We start from the raw sequence: 18,875 nt of genomic DNA on the forward strand, positions 1-18,875 counted from the left end.
GGTGAAACCCATGGGTACAGGCAGGGTGCTGATACGCTAAGTGAAACCAAATAGTACAGGCAGGGTGCTGATACACAGGGTGAAACCCAATAGTACAGGCAGGGTGCTGATACACGGTGAAACCCATGGGTACAGGCAGGGTGCTGATACGCTAAGTGAAACCCAATAGTACAGGCAGGGTGCTGATACACAGGGTGAAACCCATGGGTACAGGCAGGGTGCTGATACGCTAAGTGAAACCTAATAGTACAGGCAGGGTGCTGATACACAGGGTGAAACCCATGAGTACAGGCAGGGTGCTGATACACAAGGTGAAACCCATGATCACAGACAGGGTACTGATACACAGGGTGAAACACATGAGTATAGGCAGGGTGCTGATACACAAGGTGAAACCCATGATCACAGACAGGGTACTGATACACAGGGTGAAACACGTGAGTACAGGCAGGGTGCTGATACACAGGGTGAAACCCATGGGTACAGGCAGGGTGCTGATACACAGGGTGAAACCCATGAGTACAGGCAGAGTGCTGATACACAGGGTGAAACCCATGAATACAGGCAGGGTGCTGATACACAGGGTGAAACCCATGAGTACAGGCAGGGTGCTGATACACAAGGTGAAACCCATGATCACAGACAGGGTACTGATACACAGGGTGAAACACATGAGTACAGGCAGGGTGCTGATACACAAGGTGAAACCCATGATCACAGACAGGGTACTGATACACAGGGTGAAACACATGAGTACAGGCAGGGTGCTGATACACAGGGTGAAACCCATGGGTACAGGCAGGGTGCTGATACACCAAGTGAAACCCATGAGTACAGGCAGGGTGCTAATACACAAGGTGAAACCCATGATCACAGACAGGGTACTGATACACAGGGTGAAACACATGAGTACAGGCAGGGTGCTGATACACAAGGTGAAACCCATGAGTACAGACAGGGTGCTGATACGCTAAGCGAAACCCATGATCACAGACAGGGTACTGATACACAGGGTGAAACTCATGAGTACAGGCAGGTTGCTGATACACAGGGTGAAACCCATGAGTACAGACAGGGTGCTGATACACTGGGTGAAACCCATGATTAGAGGAGGGTACTGATACACAAGGTGAAACCCATGATCACAGATAGGGTACTGATATACCAAGTGAAACCCATGAGTACAGGCAGGGTGCTGATACACAGGGTGAAACCCATGATCACAGGCAGGATGCTGATACACAAGTATCATACTTGGCTCAAAACTGGGATTCGAACCCATGAACTGCAGATCGCTCTGCTTTCGCTCTTTAGATACGTTTTGAAACAATTTGTTGAATTATATGATTGCATCATTGAATAGCGAATTGTGCGCGAAAATGGTAAGCATGTCCAGACCTACCTATTATAACCACCGCCACTCACACCATTAGCATAAAACAGTAAGCGCTTGTTTGTTGCCTGACCCCGCGCACACAGCAGTACTCCTGCCATGCGACAGCGGCCCTTCAACAAACCCGGGAATAAAGTGATGGGCCCAGAGACCAAGTGACACGATAGTGTATGGGCACTACCTTGTAGCTAGACCGCCTCCGTGGTCTAGTGGTAGAGCGTCCGCCCGGAAGGGGAAGGTCTTTTCGATCCCCGAACGCGTCATACCAAAAGACGTTAAAAGATGGTACTTGTTGTTACCCTGTCTGGCGCTCGGCATTAAGGGGCTAAAACAAGGACTGGTCGGCTCGGAGTCGGTATACTGTGTCTGAGTGGGATATTCATGTTAAACTACGGCATGGTATCTCAGTGAGCTAGCACTATAAATCGGCATCAGTCCGGACTAGAACAAGCAGCCACACAAACCCACACACGTACATGCACGTCGCTATATAAGTGCAATAATCTTGGACGCGAAGTTAAACCCAATTTCACCTCACCTCACCTTGTAGCTGTACCATGAACATGCAGGTGAGGGTCAGGTCAGTGGGGCTGTTTGTGGTGGTGGAGAGCAGTGTCAATCTAGTCACGCCTCACTGCTCTCATCGGGTAACCTGCAACAGTGAGGCTCCCCAAACAGTTACTCGCATACCCCGCCTAGTACAGCTATGGCGAACAAGGTGTAAGAGCTTTCGCATAATGAAAACATAACATCCCAAGAAAATGGAATTACAGTAAACTACGGTTATAACGAACACGCTTATTACGAACTGACGGATATAACGAACCTACTTTTTAGGTCCCGACTATTTGCTGTAGTTATGCTGTATATATGCTTATAACGAACTACGGTTATAACGAACAAAAATTAGTAGTCCCTTTGAGTTCGTTATAACCGTACTTTACTGTACTCTATTTTTATAATCAATCTGACAAAGTTTATGAACTGTTTCCATGTCAATAATTTTCTGTGTGACTAACTGGTCATAGAAATTATAACTCGCACATTTGAACATCAGATAGAGTCATTTCAAGGGTACTGCCATAAATAAAAGCAACAAAACTGACATTGACCTTATTTTGTCCCCCGATTCATGTACCTGGTGAAGGGATGATACAAGACCACTGGATGTTTCTCCAGGTGATCGCAAGGACTGGGACATGTGAACACAGAGACGGATTATTAAAAAATAGTCAAATAACAACTGTCATGGAATAGTTACAAAGTATATCACGACATAATCGATTTCGATATCTGTATTTTATTATGAGTAAGTAACTATGTAAACAAAACAAATGTTTTTCGGCAGAAAATAAACACAGGATACGATTTTATGACATGTTGCTATTTTATATGGGCATATATGGTACAAATTGCATGATCATTTTCCAAATGAAAACATCGGCCTGTACTTTAGGCTTCAGAGCGTGTCCATGTGAAGAGTGGAAAGTTTTCAATATGTAATTCCTGTAGATAACTGACCACGTTTCGGAAATACAAAGTCTTGCATCAGACGGGACCTGGATGAATCTCTGCTCCCTCACTCGGACAGATAAGATTGGGCCCTTGTTCTTGTGGTTCACAAGACTTGAAATCGCATAGCGCAGTAAAGTGTTCGGTCTTCCTTTGCGTCGCCGCTTGAGACGCCCCTCTTGAGCTTACCTCATACCCCACAGCTCTTTGTTGACATATCTAGGGTCTCCTCCGTCAGCCTAGCTCACTGCTCCATCAAGTGAAATAGCTAAAACGGAAAACTATGAAGTTTGATGACATTTTATATCACCTTGGTGAGTTCGGAGCGTACCAGAAACGAATATATGTGTTGACATGCATCCCGGCAATATCTGTAGCGTTCCAGACCCTCCTACCTGTGTTTTACCTGGCTATTCCCGACAACAGGTAAGTACAAAATACGTTTCCTTGCTTACTTATGTATGGGTTCAGTGCCACACGAGAGACCTGTCTTGTTTGAAATAATTTGACTGGTGACGAAAAGTAACGAATTTTTTTTTAATCTACTGCGCTCTTTGTGCGATAGGTTGTAATTACGTAATGTATACATGTATGTTACTCTCGTTGAGACAAACATATCAGCTAGTGACAGGTTATGGTAATATGGAGTATCTGTCCCTACACTACAATAATAGACTTACGCTTTCCATGGTCAGTGGTTATCTACGAGGATGGTAGAACAGAATGATTTTACCCTTCATGTTAGAAAGTTTAGCGCCTGAACTGGGCAATACACGCTGCAGTCCCGCGTGTATGGCATGTCATTTCGATTATCTTGTATGACATGTACTTCACAATCCATGAATAACTTCACGCAGAAATATGGAGTCACATTGACCTCACATACAGATCAACATGGGAAAAGGATATTTGTCATAGACACAAAAGTATGCTAACATTTTATGCCCTAAAATACTTATTTTGCATGTCACAAGCGTTTCTTGTTTCTTCCGTGTGATTTAATAGTATGTTTGTATCATACCGTATTTCATGATTGAGGTAAGGTGATATGGGGTTTATTATAGATTATTGTCTTACCTGTGTGTGTTTGTGTGTGTGTTTGTGTGTGTGTGTGCGTGTGCGTGTGCGTGTGCGTGTTTGTGCGCGTGTATGTGTTTGTTTGTTTGTGTGTGCGTGCGCGTGCGCGTGCGCGCGCGCGCGCGCGCGCGTGTGTGTGTGTGTGTGTGTGTGTGTGTGTGTGTGTGTGTGTGTGTGTGTGTGTGTGTGTGTGTGTGTGTGTGTGTGTGTGTGTGTGCTATTAGGATACCATGCCTCAGTTTAACATGAATACCCCACTCAGACACAGTATACTGACTCTGAGACGACCAGTCCTTGTTTTAGCCCCTTAATGCGCGCGCTGGGCAGGGTGACGTATTTTGGTATGACGCCCCGGGGATCAAACCACCGCATACGCTCGATCCACCGAAGCAGTTTCGTAAGTGTGATTTATACACCTTGCATCAAACAGAAATACTTATAAAATTCGAAAGATGTGAAACAGACATTTATACTTAGAAACAGCTACCCTATTTTAAAGCTGAGAATGTTAACTTAGATATAAGTTCAGACTTAACTTTACAAGACCTTCACCTAGGCACAGGTGGGAGATTAAAATATGTCACGTGATAACTATATATTATATTCACGCACTGTATGCGTGCAAGATAAGAGTGACACGACATATTCATTCTTAGTGTTTCTTTCCTTTTGACAGGACTGTTTGAGACATGTTAGCTGAAAGATTGGTGGTAGCAAAACACTTTACTCCGAACATGCAACTGCTAGCTAGTTCGTAAGTAAAACCACATCATTCAACAAGAGATCCATCCACGGGACAACTGGGAAAGGCGTAGATCAATGTAATGCTTTTGAAACAGGATTTCATTATTATCCGGCCGAGAAGTAAATAAAGAAACTGTAACTTTCAAGGTTTACATTTCCGTAGGTCCTGGGCGTACCAGTCACGTGTGTTGGTAGTTCTGGAGGACTTAGTCACCCCTAGGTGCCCAGGGTAGACGGTCGGAATGCATTTCGTTGGTTTTTCACCGTCGTCGTTAGCGGTGTCGGCCCGGAATGCCACATTTGAATTGCAGATAGACTCGGTAACCTTGAATGCTACCGTTTTATGATATAAACGAGACCTACAGAAATACATTTGTACAAATACGTTTTAAGATACACATGAGACCTATAGAAATACATTTGTACAAATACGTTTTATGATATAAATGAGACCTACAGAAATACATTTGTACAAATACGTTTTAAGATACACATGAGACCTATAGAAATACATTGACGAGAGTATATAGTATGACTGAAATGAGACGTTAGCAAGAATAGGTGTGGTGATGTGAAATTGGGTTAACGTCGCGTCCAAGAGTATTGCACTGATATAGCGATGTGCATACACGTGTGTGTGTGTGTGTGTGTTTGTGTGCGTGCGTGCGTGCGTGCATGCGTGTTTGTGTGTGTGTGCTTGCGTGCGTGCGTGTGTGCCTGCATGTGTGTGTGTGTGTGCTTGTGCTAGTCTGGACTGATGCCGATTTATAGTGGTAGCTCACTGAGATACCATGCCGCAGTGTAACATGAACACTCCAATCAGACACAGTATACTGACTCCGAGCCGACCGGTATTGCTTTAGCCCCTTAATGTCGAGCGCCAGACAGGGTAACAACAAGTACCATCTTTTAACGTCTCTTGGTATGACGCGGCCGGGGAACGAACAATCGTTGCTGATAGCGTTGCTCACACTGTATTCGATCCATGAGAGGGATTAGTTACTGTTGTCAACATAAAACGACAATGTATCGCAGAGGCACACTGTATCTAGGTTTATATCTGTGCACGTTATACAACCTAAAAATCGACTTTCTGAGATGTTTGAATACACCGACACATGAATGATGAACCTGCTGCGTTGCCGGAACCAACTGAGCGAACACAAATGTATTGAAAACATACTTTCAGCTTAGTTTGTCCTTTGTCCCCGGCTTGTCTGCAGCTGTATAATAATATTCAGTCCATGCACATTAAGTCATTTACTGACATTGTAAAGAAAAGTTCTGAAAATAAATGTCACTGTGCCCTTGGAGCCGATGTATGCTAACTGCGTGATGAAACGGGTATGTCACATTCATGCTATTTGAGCGATGGCAGTCCGAAGCTCTAGACAGATTCCCTGCATATATTCTGCGCGTGAGCATGCGATGACTATTCTATGCACATCAGCCTTGCTATAAAAATTGAAGAAGAATCTTATAGTCTGCATATGTCCTACTATGCACATTTTAATACATTTTAACCGCGCTAAATTTAACAATGAAACCTCACGCTGCCCGTTCGGTTCCAAATTCAATTTAGCGGGGTTAAATCTACCTTGCTCTACATTGAAAACACAGTATGTTTATCTCCTAAGCAATACAGCCCTTTCCATCATCATAAATAACCTCTGCTTAAAGCAGAGTTATTGTACGATTCCGACTTTACTATAAGCATGTTTCTATGAATCACTGTGCAAAAGTGATGGTACCAGGTGTTCAGAAACCCACCGTAAAACCCATTGAAATCGTTACTTTGAATGTCGTGGTCCTGACCTAGTCTATGGAGGTAAACAATGTAGGAATATTTAAGGGAACTCCAAAATTTATTCAGAAATGACGTGTAAAGAAATGATAATGTGGAATTTAATCCATGCCCCGTGAGCATCGATGCAAGCACGGCATCTTCTGGGCATACTGGAAATCAAACGCCAATTGTCTCCCGTGGCATCCTTCGCCATTCTTCTTGTAAGGCCTACACAAGCTGTTGCAAATTCTGGCAACGCTGAGGTCTGTTGCGAACCCTTCGCCTCAGAACATCCAAAAGGTGTTCACTAGGTGACATGTCTGGAGAAGTGGTTGTCCAGGGCAACGTTGTAACACCTTTCAGACAGTCGACTGCGACATCAGCTCTGTGAGGACCTTCGCACTAGGCACGCGGGATGACCACGGGGCGTACAATGTGGTCCGCATAACGTTGACCAATCATATTCCCTTGCACGATCATAGGATCCGTCCTGTTGCCGTATGTGATGCCGGGCCAGACACTGATGCTGTAACCACCGTACCTGTCGTCCTCTTGGGCTGCTGCCGGATGATACCCCTCCCTGCGCCGTCTCTAAACACGTTGTCTACTATCTGTAAAGTGCAAACACCACACTGATTCATCGGAAAACATGGTATATCTTTAATATCTGTTGTGACCTATGTTATAGGGGGTGCCTATATGCCACGGTCAAACGCATTCCTCTGGAAGGACGTCTTCATTTCAGACCCAAAGTTTTCAACCTGTTTAGTATCGTTTACGTCACAAGTCAGATTCCTGTAGTGCAGGAGTAAATGTGTTCCTCAACGCTATGGTTCGTACATGTCGATCCTGGGAGTTGTCTTTCTAGGCCATCCCCTCCCCACTCTAATCTTAACTCTATCCGCTTGCTGATATGTCACCCAGTCGGGATATCACACTTTTAGATTTACCAGGCCTGGCTAGTGCATTCTGTGATTGGCCAGCTTCAATCATGCCTATTGCGCGCAATGTTTCATTTTCTTTTGGAGGCATTTCCCTTCTTTCTACCCGATCAATGAGCTTTCTGGTTGTAACGTTTATTGGCTTATGTAAGTAACCAGGATGTCGTAGACTACATGTTTTACGTGTGAAATGAACACAATTTGAGCGTTTTTGCAATCCGCCTTCAGTAACTGTGCAACAAAACTCATTCATATGGTTAAAGTGACATATCGCTCCTCGTATACAATAACGAGTCAAGTACTATGAACTAGTACGTATTTTGAAGGACGTAAGGTTGTGAGCTTCAGTTGTGTTTCGTTGTCACCCGAAAGGTGAGTGGTACCGTAGAAGAAACTAACTTCAAATTTAGTTGTACATGAAGCCTTTTTGACGATTAACGTATAGAGTCGGTTAATGTTTACACAAGCGTCATCACTCGTCAGCCTTCACATATAACCCTTCTGGTCGGACGGCTGTCAGTTAATACTTAGCATTAGACATACCTATGATGAAAGGGCGACTTCTTTTGTCATTCTGAAAAGCACCGTTTGCATTTCCTGCAAGTTCTGACAAACACAGCTTTGAGCTAAATATGTTGTTCTAGGCACACTACTTCTTGGCAAGATATTATAGTATAAGGCTTCTTTTGATAATGTTGTGAGTAATTATGAATATTGTCTTGTGGACGTAGTGTGTGAAATCAGAACATTTTAAAGAGGTACATAATAGTAAGTAACAAAATGACTGGTATTTGAAGGTGTGCGGTCCCAGGCTTAGCCAATGATACCTACAACAGTCAGGGAAGAAGTCACGATGTCATCGTCAACAGAACCATTCCCTGGGAACGTGATGACGATGGGGCATCGATCTTATCAGCTTGCAACGTGTACTCTAACTTGACAGCGGGCAACAATACACGGGAGTGTACATCCTGGGTGTACGACAAAACCACCTTCACCTCCACAGCTCTGGCGCAAGTAAGTGTACATGTCAACTTATGATTAATTTATAACTTTAGTTTATCAGTTAATAACCCATCTATTCGTTACTTGGTATGGTCATGATTTGTATTGCGCTGTTCATAAACAGAATATTTATAGCAAATCAAATAATTAATGTTCATTTTCTCACAAATATCATATCGATGCCTCGCTTGTTTCGAACTATGGAAACTCGATAAATTTATGTTTTCAAGAACGCTAACAGCACGTCAGTTTTTAGTCCTGCACCATGACCGTGGAATATATTTATTTTATGAAAAAATAATAATCTAGAAATGCATACAAAAGCAAGTCTAGCCATCTCAAGCTAGCTCTATTCTGAAATCAGCATAGAGAATTGTTTTTATTTTTAGAGTCAAGAAGGATATTGTGTAATATAAGATTTCAGAGACTAAATGTTAGTCTAGTCAGTTTTATTCAGTACTTCAAAGGCGACAGGCCTATAGCACCACGCCACCTACATGTAAATACGCATTTTACTATAGGCCTGTGGCCTTTTAAGTACTGAATAAATCTGAACAGCACGTCACTGAATATAAGACAACAGAGAATATTGATCGAATAATTGTCCATTGTGGGTATACTATACAGAGTCAACGCCAGAGAATAATCAGTCTCGATTATAAGTCGAAACAAATTCCACTTGTAAAAGGAAAATCAGCGGTGAATATTATAGGAATGGATCCCTGAAAATCAGTGATGACACCAGGTGTTCACGAGGAGTATAAGCATGTCCCACCCGCCTAGTAGCACTCGCCACTGACACATTTCGCATAAAAATGTAAGTGTCTGTTTGTAGCGTGACGCCGAACAACACTCCTCCCCAAAATATCTTGGTCCATTACTTGACTGTCCATGTTTCCATGCCGCTGTCGCATTGCAGGAGTACTGTGCGGCGTCAGGCAACAAGCGAAAACTTGTGTGAGGGGCGGGTTCTACCGTGAGGGCAGGACATGATTGCCATTCGCGGACACCTTGTGTCATCTCTGATTTACAGGACCGCCTCCGTGGTCTAATGGTAGAGCGTCCGCCCGGAGAGCGGAAGGTCCGGGGTTCATACCAAAAGACGTTAAAAGATGGTACTTGTTGTTACCCTGTCTAGCGCTCGGCATTAAGGGACTAAAACAAGGACTGGTCGGCTCGGAGTCAGTATACTGTGTCTGAGTGGGGTATTCATGTTAAACTGCGGCATGGTATCTCAGTGTGCAAGCACTATAAATCGGCATCAGTCCGGACTAGTACAAGCGCCTTACACACACACATACACGTGCATGCACGTCGCTATATAAGTGCAATAATCTTGGACGCGACGTTAAACCCCATTTCACCTCACCTCTAATTTACAGTGATCCATTCATATACTGTTCACCGCTGGTTTGTCTTTTACGCCTAAATGGACGGGGCATTCTCTGGTGTTGTACATGAATATTACACTGGAAGTTGTTACTCGTTGTAACTCTGAGGTAATGACTACAATGTACAACTACCAAAAGAAACTAAACCCTCGCTGTTTCAAGAAATTGATACTAACAATACATACGACCACGAATGTATATATTTCTCATTATATAGTACAACATCGTGTGTGCGAACAAGGGATGGCGAGCCACGTCCAACTCCATCACTTTTGCGGGTAGTCTGGTTGGTGCACTCTTCCTCGGGCTATTGTCTGACGTGTAAGTACCTCCTCACTTAGACGCTACATTGTGTACACATGCACGGTCATGTTCACATGGTATCCAGGACAACATATCCACATCAAGTATGTATCATGTATGTTCATATGAACGTTACTGCTTGAGAGATACATATCTAAGAGGACAATACAGGATTAACTTTATATAATATCAAGATGTGATTTAAGCAAGTCATATCATGTATAACATCAAAATCTGATTTAAGCAAGCCATATTATTATAGACCCGTGGAGATCCGGGGTAGAATAGGTCTCCACCAACCCATGCTTGCCGTAAAAGGCGACTATGCTTGTCGTAGGAGGCGACTAACGGGATCGGTTGGTCAGACTTGCTGACTTGGTTGAAACATGTCATCGATCCCAATTGCGTGGATCGATGTTCATGATATCAATCACTGGATTGTCTGGTCCATACTCGATTATTTACAGACTGTCGTCATATAGCTGGAATATTGCTGAGTGTAGCTTTAATCAACACAGACACACAAACAAACAAACCAACCATATCATTATATATAATGTAATGAGAGAGTGAGCACTTGTACGTCCGCTAGGTCCCATTGACCTAACAACCATGATGAACGTACAACATCAAGATACTACGTACAACTCTGTCGTTGTCTGTTAACAAACAGGGTTAATAGGGAGGAGTGGTTGAGGACGAGATGTTTTGAAATGACAAATGACGCATCACCTTGAATTTAAACCGCATCCCGATTTAATGCATGTTTAGCGGGGTGCATTGATACATATATTTTCTCCTTGTGAACTCAAACTACATTAATTTTAATGCGACTGCATAGTGTTACACGCCGTTTTTTATGTATGAATCGACTTTAAGAGCAAAACAGCCTCATCCAGGTTTATCATATTTCACAGATTACTAGGTGTGTTTTCCAACAACAAAAGTCAAATTCAAATTGTTTTTTGCCACTTTTATGTCTGACTGTATTTGTAATCATGACATTATTTTTTCTAGATTACTCATCATTGTTTTCTTTCGAATTAAGAATGCGATTATGATTCCACTTAAGTTATGTTCCCTTGGGCACGCCAGAAACCTATGATTGTTGGTTCGAATCCCGGTTTGCCCCGATTATGTTTCTAGGTTTGTCAGCACCATACCCGTGCTCGTGGGTTTCACCGAAGTGGTAAACGTCTGATACCTGCATCACTTCGTGCTTTCCTCCCACATTAAGCTGACACGCCTCGATATAACTGGATTACTGTTAAAGCGGCGTTAAACCCAACTCACTCACTCACTTAAGTTATGTTTCCCTATTCTAACACCAGAAGCAGAACGGAATATATCAAACATATATGTTGCTTTGTATACTAGCAGAAAAATGCTGTGCTTCATGTAAAGCTCAATACATTTATTCCGAAATTAAATAATGCATATAATGCGTATTCATGACGACATCTCCTCGACTTAAAGGTCGTGACTCACAGACTGCACGTGCGTGTTTGTTGGGAGCATGATACTCACACACGTGTTTTTTAAATGTGAACAGCCTGCAGTGATTTGTTTGTTTCTGTTTTAACGACGCACTCCAGCTATATGACGGCGGTCTGTAAATAATCGAGTCTGGACCAGACAATCCAGTTATCGGATATCATGAGCATCGATCTGCGCGAGCCTGACCACCCGATCCCGTTAGTAGCCTCTTACGGCAAGCAAAGTCGCCTCTTACGGCAAGCATGGGTTGCTTAAGAATTATTCTGCCCCGGATCTTCACGGATCAGCCTACAATGACCATTTAGCTATCCCTACTCATAAGAAACACTTTTGTTTTATCGTAAATAACGCTTACGCAATGCCCCGGCTTGCTGAAAATCAGCGTCTACTTTCCGTGGGTATGCTGCTTAACAGGAATTGCGTCAAACGAGGGTGTCAGACATTTTAACGTTCATCAAAACACAATATCATCTCTTAAGGGACCATTACACCAAACGCCGCTCTGCGCTCCTTCTGCGTCCTAAAATTTGACTAGAGCGCAGTGGGGTCGCCATACTCAAGAAAACTCTCTTTTGGTGTAATCGCTCCTACGACCGTTCTGCCTTCCTTCTGCGACTAAATATGTTACTTTTGTCAATGTCACTGCGTTCCCTAGGCGTTCACTGTGCGATATCTCTGCGCTCCCTCTGCGTCTCCTCTGCGTTCCCTCTGCCTCCGTTCTGCCTCCCTTGAGCGACTTACATCGACGGCGATCTCACTGCGACTGTTTTAAGCAGGTTCAAAACTTTTCAGCGACAGTGGCGCTCTTGGCGATGGCTGAGCGTTCCCTCTGCCTCCCTTGTGCGCTCAACGCGACCGTTCTGCGTCCCCTCTGCCTTCAACGCCGACATGGCAAAACTTAAGAACGCAGAACGGTCGCAGAAAGGTGTAATGGGGGTATTAAGAAACGTTATCTGCAGTAGGGCAACACCCATAACCTGCCACGGGCCGGTCGTCTACGTGTGGCGTCACATCCACAAGACAACCATATTCGGTTGGTGCATCTACGGAATCGATACCCTACTGCCCCATTAACAGTTCCGACAATTTTTGGGTTGAGACCATTTAGTGGCAGAACCGTATGCAACCGGTTGTAGGAGCACAACATCCTGGACGTGTTATGGTGGAGTGGAGTGGAGTGGAGTGGAGTGGAGTGGAGTGGAGTGGAGTGGAGTCACAACTCAATGGAGAACACATCTCATCATTGTTAATAATGCCGTGCGCTACCGGGAAGACATCGTTCGTGATGCCGTTCTTCCCTTTGTACGTTACGTTGTAGGATAATGCCTGCCCACACGTGTTGTAACCGACCTACTGACGCAGCATAATATTGCTGTTCTGCCATGGACGGCAGTTTCTCCAGCCCTCTCCCCGTTAGAACATGTGAAGGATGAGATGGAACAACGCCCCAGGTCGTTTTTTATCACCTGGTGTCTTCGATGCGCCGCCACTGCCTCACCTGTGGTTACACCCGATACTGACATTTTAATTGAGTTGTTACATCGCCTCTTTAAGGGCGTGTCTCTCTGTCTCCTGTTAACAGGTATGGGTTTTGTCAATGAATTTGTCATGATAAAACATAAGAAGAATGATCACATATTAAGTTGTTGTTTTTAATAATATAACGTTTACACTGCTTTATACGAAGCACAGTTACTTTTTTCCTTAAGTATATGTAGCGGCCATAAAATTCGAACCACGAACCTGATCCGAGGTCGGACGCCTTGTCCACATGAGCAAAGAGTATGCTATCTGTAGGAAAACGCCCTGCTACATTTATACTCGTGCACCAAAGGGTCGCTTACAGCATACGTTTAGACTTGGGCGCATCCAGCTGATTGAATATCTTTTCTTTCAGGATTGGGAGAAAGAAGACGTTCTTTCTGAGTATATTTTTCCACTGCGCAAGTAGCATCAGCATAGCTTTCGCCCCTAACATGGTTGGCTTTATTGCCCTGAGGTTCATCAACGGAGTCGCGAACGCAGGTCTTTTCATGTCAGCCTTTGTTATTGGTAAGTACTCTTTCGTCATGAGGGTCGCTATATAAGTGCAATAATCTTGGACGCGGCGTTAAACCTAATTTCCCCTCACCTTAGTCATGAGGGGGCACGGGTGGCCAAGACGTCTCAGGCGAGTTGCATCCCTTGGGCACGTCAGAAACATATGATCATAGGTTTGAATCCCGGTTCTCTCAGATAATGTTTCTAGGTTTGTCCGCGCCATACCCGTGCTCATGGGTTTCACCAAAGTGGTGCGCTCGGTCGTTCCTCCCACATTAAACTGACACGACCTGATAAGACATGGTGTTTAACCCAACTCACTCACTGACTCTTTTTTCATGACAAACAATGATAGTAGATAGTCACTCATGTCCTATATACGTTTCAAGGATACCACGACAGAAGTTGTATATCGCACTGAGGTTAATAAAGAATTGTCTAAAGAGACTTCTATAAAACTTGTGGAAATCACAATTGTAGGGATGGAGCTTGTCGGGCCCTCGAAAAGAGTAATTGCTGGAATTGTCATCGAACTGTTCTGGTGCCTCGGTCTGTTCATTCTGGGAGCTGTGGCTTATGGTATTCGGAACTGGCAACATCTGCAGCTGATTCTCTCCGTGCCGCCTGTGCTCATGCTCTTCATGTGGTGGTATGTGTTATGTTTTCAGAAGACATCTTACTTAAGTTTATTTTTCTGTGGATTCTGCTAACCACGCGATTCGTTTTTCACAAAGTAATATAACGTCGCCTTTACACGAAAATGTGTTGGAACGTTTCTGGTTGGGCGTCAAATCTCAGTCATCCTTTTTCTCACAGGTTTATTCCCGAATCTCCAAGATGGCTGCTGTCACGCGGGAGGGACGCTGAAGCTGAACAGATTATCCGGAAGGCGGCAGAAGTGAATGGCGTGGACCTTCCTCCCAAACTATTTGACAATTCAACTGTGCAAAAGCAGCCTAGTGCAAGGGTGTGGGAAATGTTCACAACGCCAGTTCTCCTTATCAGAACACTCGTCATTTTTTTCAATTGGTGGGTAGGATCTATTATTAAAGATACATATTCCATGTGTTCATACATTTCATATTTGAATTCCAACAAACTGTTTTGTCGCTTTTATTATTATGTCCCCGAACGAGGTTGCCTTATTTCTTTATGTCCACCCATGACGATATTTGAAAAGGTGATTGGTGAAAGTTGAAGTCAATGTTTGGTAAACATTGAACTCTAATTACTCCTTATGTAACATTTAATGAATGCAATAAAAACATATTTCTGGTTATAGCCATATTTCATCTTTCAAGAATGATTGCTCTCATTCATGTTTAACATCCACGGTGTGTTGTAGGTTTGTGGTCAGCATGGTGTACTACGGCCTTGGACTGAACGTCCAAAACCTCAGCGGAGACATCTACCTCAACTTCACAATCGCCAACATCATGGAGACTGTTGCCTACGTCCTCTGCATCTTACTCCTCGACCGTACCGGAAGGAAGAATCTGCATTGTGGGAGTATGCTGCTGGGTGGCATCGCGTGTCTGCTCACCATGTTTCCAGTGATGTATGGCAACAAATGTGAGATATTATTCTTTTTGCATGTACAACAGAGATGTGTATTCTTTTGGGCAATAATAAACACCATTTTTCTAGTTGATTATTTTGTGACGGTAGTAGGATTGCAAGCAAGAAAGACAAGGAACATACCAGAACTGCTATCATGGGCAACTTAAAACCAGGGAGACAGAAACCGTCAGGTTTAATTTATCAATGCCAATACAATAAAACACCTGTGTTTTCCGAGAAGATGCAAAAAATAAAACATTTCCCCCTATACGATTGGTGAACGAATGCTTAATATTTCCTAAAATGGGTACAAATGTCTTCCTATGAAGATTTCAGAGCGCATCATACGATCTAGATCAAAGTTGTTTGGTCAGGGTTACAGCATTCACAGCCTAAGTAAAGCGTTCAGAGGGTTTTATGCTAGACACGAGGAGGACGTTTCCAAATTTTGACCAATTCCAATTCCAATTCCCTATTTTGACTTGAGACAAATTCTCTCGTCTTTTTTTGGTGAACAATTGTCTTGCCCTTGCATGTTTTTACCACGGGTGCCACCGGTGCTTTTAGCAGAGCTTGCTTATGTATTATTGAAAGGTTTTTGATGCTTTTATTTCTTGATACTTCAGCACACACCTGGATTACCACTGCACTGTCAATGATTGGGAAACTTGGTGCTTCTGGAGCCTTTGCCATCATATACGTATTTTCTGCCGAACTGTTTCCAACTGTTGTCAGAAACTCTGGAATGGGTGCTAGCTCCGTATTTGCACGTGTAGGGGGAATTATCTCCCCCTACGTAGCTGATCTGGTAGGTACAGCCGGCAGTGTAGGACTTTCAATTATTCACTTCATTCTCTAAATGTGCAAAATAAAGGTTATTGGACATGTAAATGGGATTTCCTTTTATTCTAACATTTCTCGTCAATAACTAGTTTCATTCATGACAGGAATGGCATAAACCTTAGACGCAATGCACTACACACTTCCATTGGTATACAGGGCCTATTCGTAGGTGGTGATCTGAAGGTGGCGCTTCCACTGATTGTTTTCGGAGCTGTGAGTGTTGGTGCAGGTCTTATTTCACTTCTCCTCCCGGAAACCCTGAACCGAAAACTCCCGGAAAGCATCGAAGACGCGAAGGCGTTTGGAAAGTATGACTAATATAGTACACTGTTCATTTTGTGGATATAGCTATCGTAATGAAAATTAAATCTTCACATTGAATATCATTTCGCAAGACAGTTTATGTTATCCCACATTGTGTTATCCTTCATCATCTGTAAACTTAATACATGAATTATTATATTTCTGCAGAACAAACAGCCGGACAGAATACCATCTTGATACATTGGAGGATGCCGACAATTACAAAGAAACATTCAAGAGCAAAGAGAGCGATAAATACTAAAGAGAGACAATATATTTGAAAAGTAGGATACCATTGCATAACATTTCTGTGGACATAACTACCGAAATGGTTTATTTTTTAGAACCTATATGTTCTCTTCGGTACAAACATTAACATCTAACAATTTCATATTTCTGTACCATGAACTTACCAAATGTTTTATCGCATTTTATCGCAATCAGAGACCATATGGTCTCTGTCGCAATGGATAAACTGTATATGTGTGTAATATACTGGATTTTCATACTATATTCTTTAAAGGAAAATATGTGATGAGTGATGAAAATAGAGCTCATAAAGAAAACAGATTCTAATATGTAATTATTTTGGGAGAGATTATGAAACCGAATCGTTGAAAGGGGTAAGGAAAACTAACTGTAACCTAATATTTATAGTATACCTTTTGATTTCAGAAGGTTTTAGGCAGAACTGTCGATTCCCGACATGGGTACAATGTGTGAAGCACCATTTCTGGTGTCCCCCGCCGTGATATTGCTGGAATATTGCTAAAAGCGGCGTAATACCATTCTCACTCACTCACTCACTGAACCGTTTCTAGGATATAAACTGGAGGTCTGCGTCGTTTGAAGGGCATGGTTACATTTGGACCCTCAGTTACAGTGGAATTCCTGTGAACTTACTGCACATAGCTACCTGTGATAGGTCCACCGAACCTTGCAGACAAATATATCATTTTTAGTTTAGAGTAAACAATAAACGACATTTATTGATATAACAATGCCTGTGACAAGAAGCAAGGAGGTGCGTTATATGAGGTGAGGTGAGGTGAAATTGGGTTTAACGTCGCGTCAAAGATTATTGCACTTATATAGCGACGTGCATGCACGTGTGTGTGTGTGTGTGTGTGTGTGTGTGTGTGTCTGCTTGTACTAGACCGGACTGATGCCGATTTATACTGCTAGCCCACTCAGACACAGTATGCTGACTCCGAGCCGACCAGTCCTTGCTTTAACCCCTTAATGCCGAGCGCCAGACAGGGTAACAACAAGTACCATCTTTTAACGTCTTTTGGTATGACGCGGCCGGGGATCGAACCCCGGACCTTCCGCTCTCCGGGCGGACGCTCTACCACTAGACCACGGAGGCGGTCGTGCGTTATATGAACAAAAGAGTATTGGTTTATAGAAGGTTATCGAGAATGTTTCTTCTGCCTGAGTGTACTGAGAGAAGTTGAACAAGAAACATAGGCTGAACATACAGAAGGCGATGAACAGTCTTTGCGAAATTATACATATAACTCTGATGACGAACGAAAATGATCTCCTTTTATGAACAGATTAGCATACGAAATGAAAGAAGGTAATACAAATATGTTATCATGTCAGTTTTAGAAAACTGGATTTTAGAACAATAAAATCGTTTACACTGTTCCCATCACAACATTGTATCTGTCGTTTCAGTGTTCTTCGCCATCCTTAAAAAAGCATGCAATGCAGCACCAGTCACATTCCTAGGGAAGCCAACCACATTTTCCTACATTTTGTCCATATTACAAAATTACCACAGTGTCCAAACTGAAAATTGATAGAACCCATATTAATAAGTTCAAAACAGATACTAATCAGTGTCGAAACAGATTCAATAGGGCGTTAAAGGTAAAACATGAAAAATATTACGGCGTCACTGAAATCAGCGTGGACACTAGGTGTCAAGACCATAGCAGTATGTACCCCAAAACTCATCATTTCATTTTTCCATGCTTCAATACATATCCATCCATAGATATACTTTGACATATCCAAATAACATCTTGAAATCCAACATCTAACCTTTGGTTGTGTCTGTTATAGTTTCTGTATTTTGAAATATACTAATGTGTATCATTTGGACAAGGTATTATACTAATCGGAGCTTAAGAAAAAGTAAAGTTTATTGCTTTTAATATGAGAGATGTACATATAACTTTTTGCAGATGAGATAATATTATTCAAGTGATTATTGCCGGTGTTTACAACCAGTAGTATTGCAGTCAGTGAAAATAACATTGATAACAAGTTGTCAGATCGTTCAAGAACTTCTTCACATGCTCACAGGAAACATAGAGGTGTTTTCTATTCCTCGATTCACCCCCCACAGAAAGCACACATGTTTTTATCAATTATTTCCATATTTTGTAATTCATTTTAATGCAAAATATATAGTGAATAAACTTGTATCGAAAATAGAGCAACTTAGTGTCTTTTGTACATCTTCTATA

General features: G+C 42.7%; 1 protein-coding gene across 1 annotated transcript; it reads left to right on the forward strand.

Moving 5' to 3' along the window:
• The first annotated feature begins 2,828 nt into the window (after positions 1-2,828).
• On the forward strand, positions 2,829-17,408 carry LOC124147684 (organic cation transporter protein-like). Its single transcript, XM_046518408.2, has 10 exons — positions 2,829-3,331; positions 8,251-8,470; positions 10,067-10,170; positions 13,547-13,701; positions 14,170-14,338; positions 14,506-14,718; positions 15,035-15,261; positions 15,876-16,057; positions 16,249-16,400; positions 16,564-17,408. Exons 1-10 carry the CDS (start codon positions 3,189-3,191, stop codon positions 16,655-16,657), a joined length of 1,659 nt encoding a protein of 552 aa, XP_046374364.1. The 5' UTR covers positions 2,829-3,188; the 3' UTR covers positions 16,658-17,408.
• Positions 17,409-18,875: the final 1,467 nt, after the last annotated feature.

Source organism: Haliotis rufescens, unplaced genomic scaffold (assembly GCF_023055435.1).
Source record: "Haliotis rufescens isolate VD_foot unplaced genomic scaffold, xgHalRufe1.0.p SCAF_32, whole genome shotgun sequence".
In the NCBI taxonomy this organism is placed as follows: domain Eukaryota; kingdom Metazoa; phylum Mollusca; class Gastropoda; order Lepetellida; family Haliotidae; genus Haliotis; species Haliotis rufescens.

Coding starts and splice junctions, on each gene's coding strand:
- LOC124147684 (XM_046518408.2), top strand. CDS start 3,189: ATGAAGTTTGATGACATTTTATATCACCTTGGTGAGTTCGGAGCGTAC. Junction 3,332..8,250: donor CTGGCTATTCCCGACAACAG/GTAAGTACAAAA, acceptor TGGTATTTGAAG/GTGTGCGGTCCCAGGCTTAG. Junction 10,171..13,546: donor CTCGGGCTATTGTCTGACGT/GTAAGTACCTCC, acceptor CTTTTCTTTCAG/GATTGGGAGAAAGAAGACGT.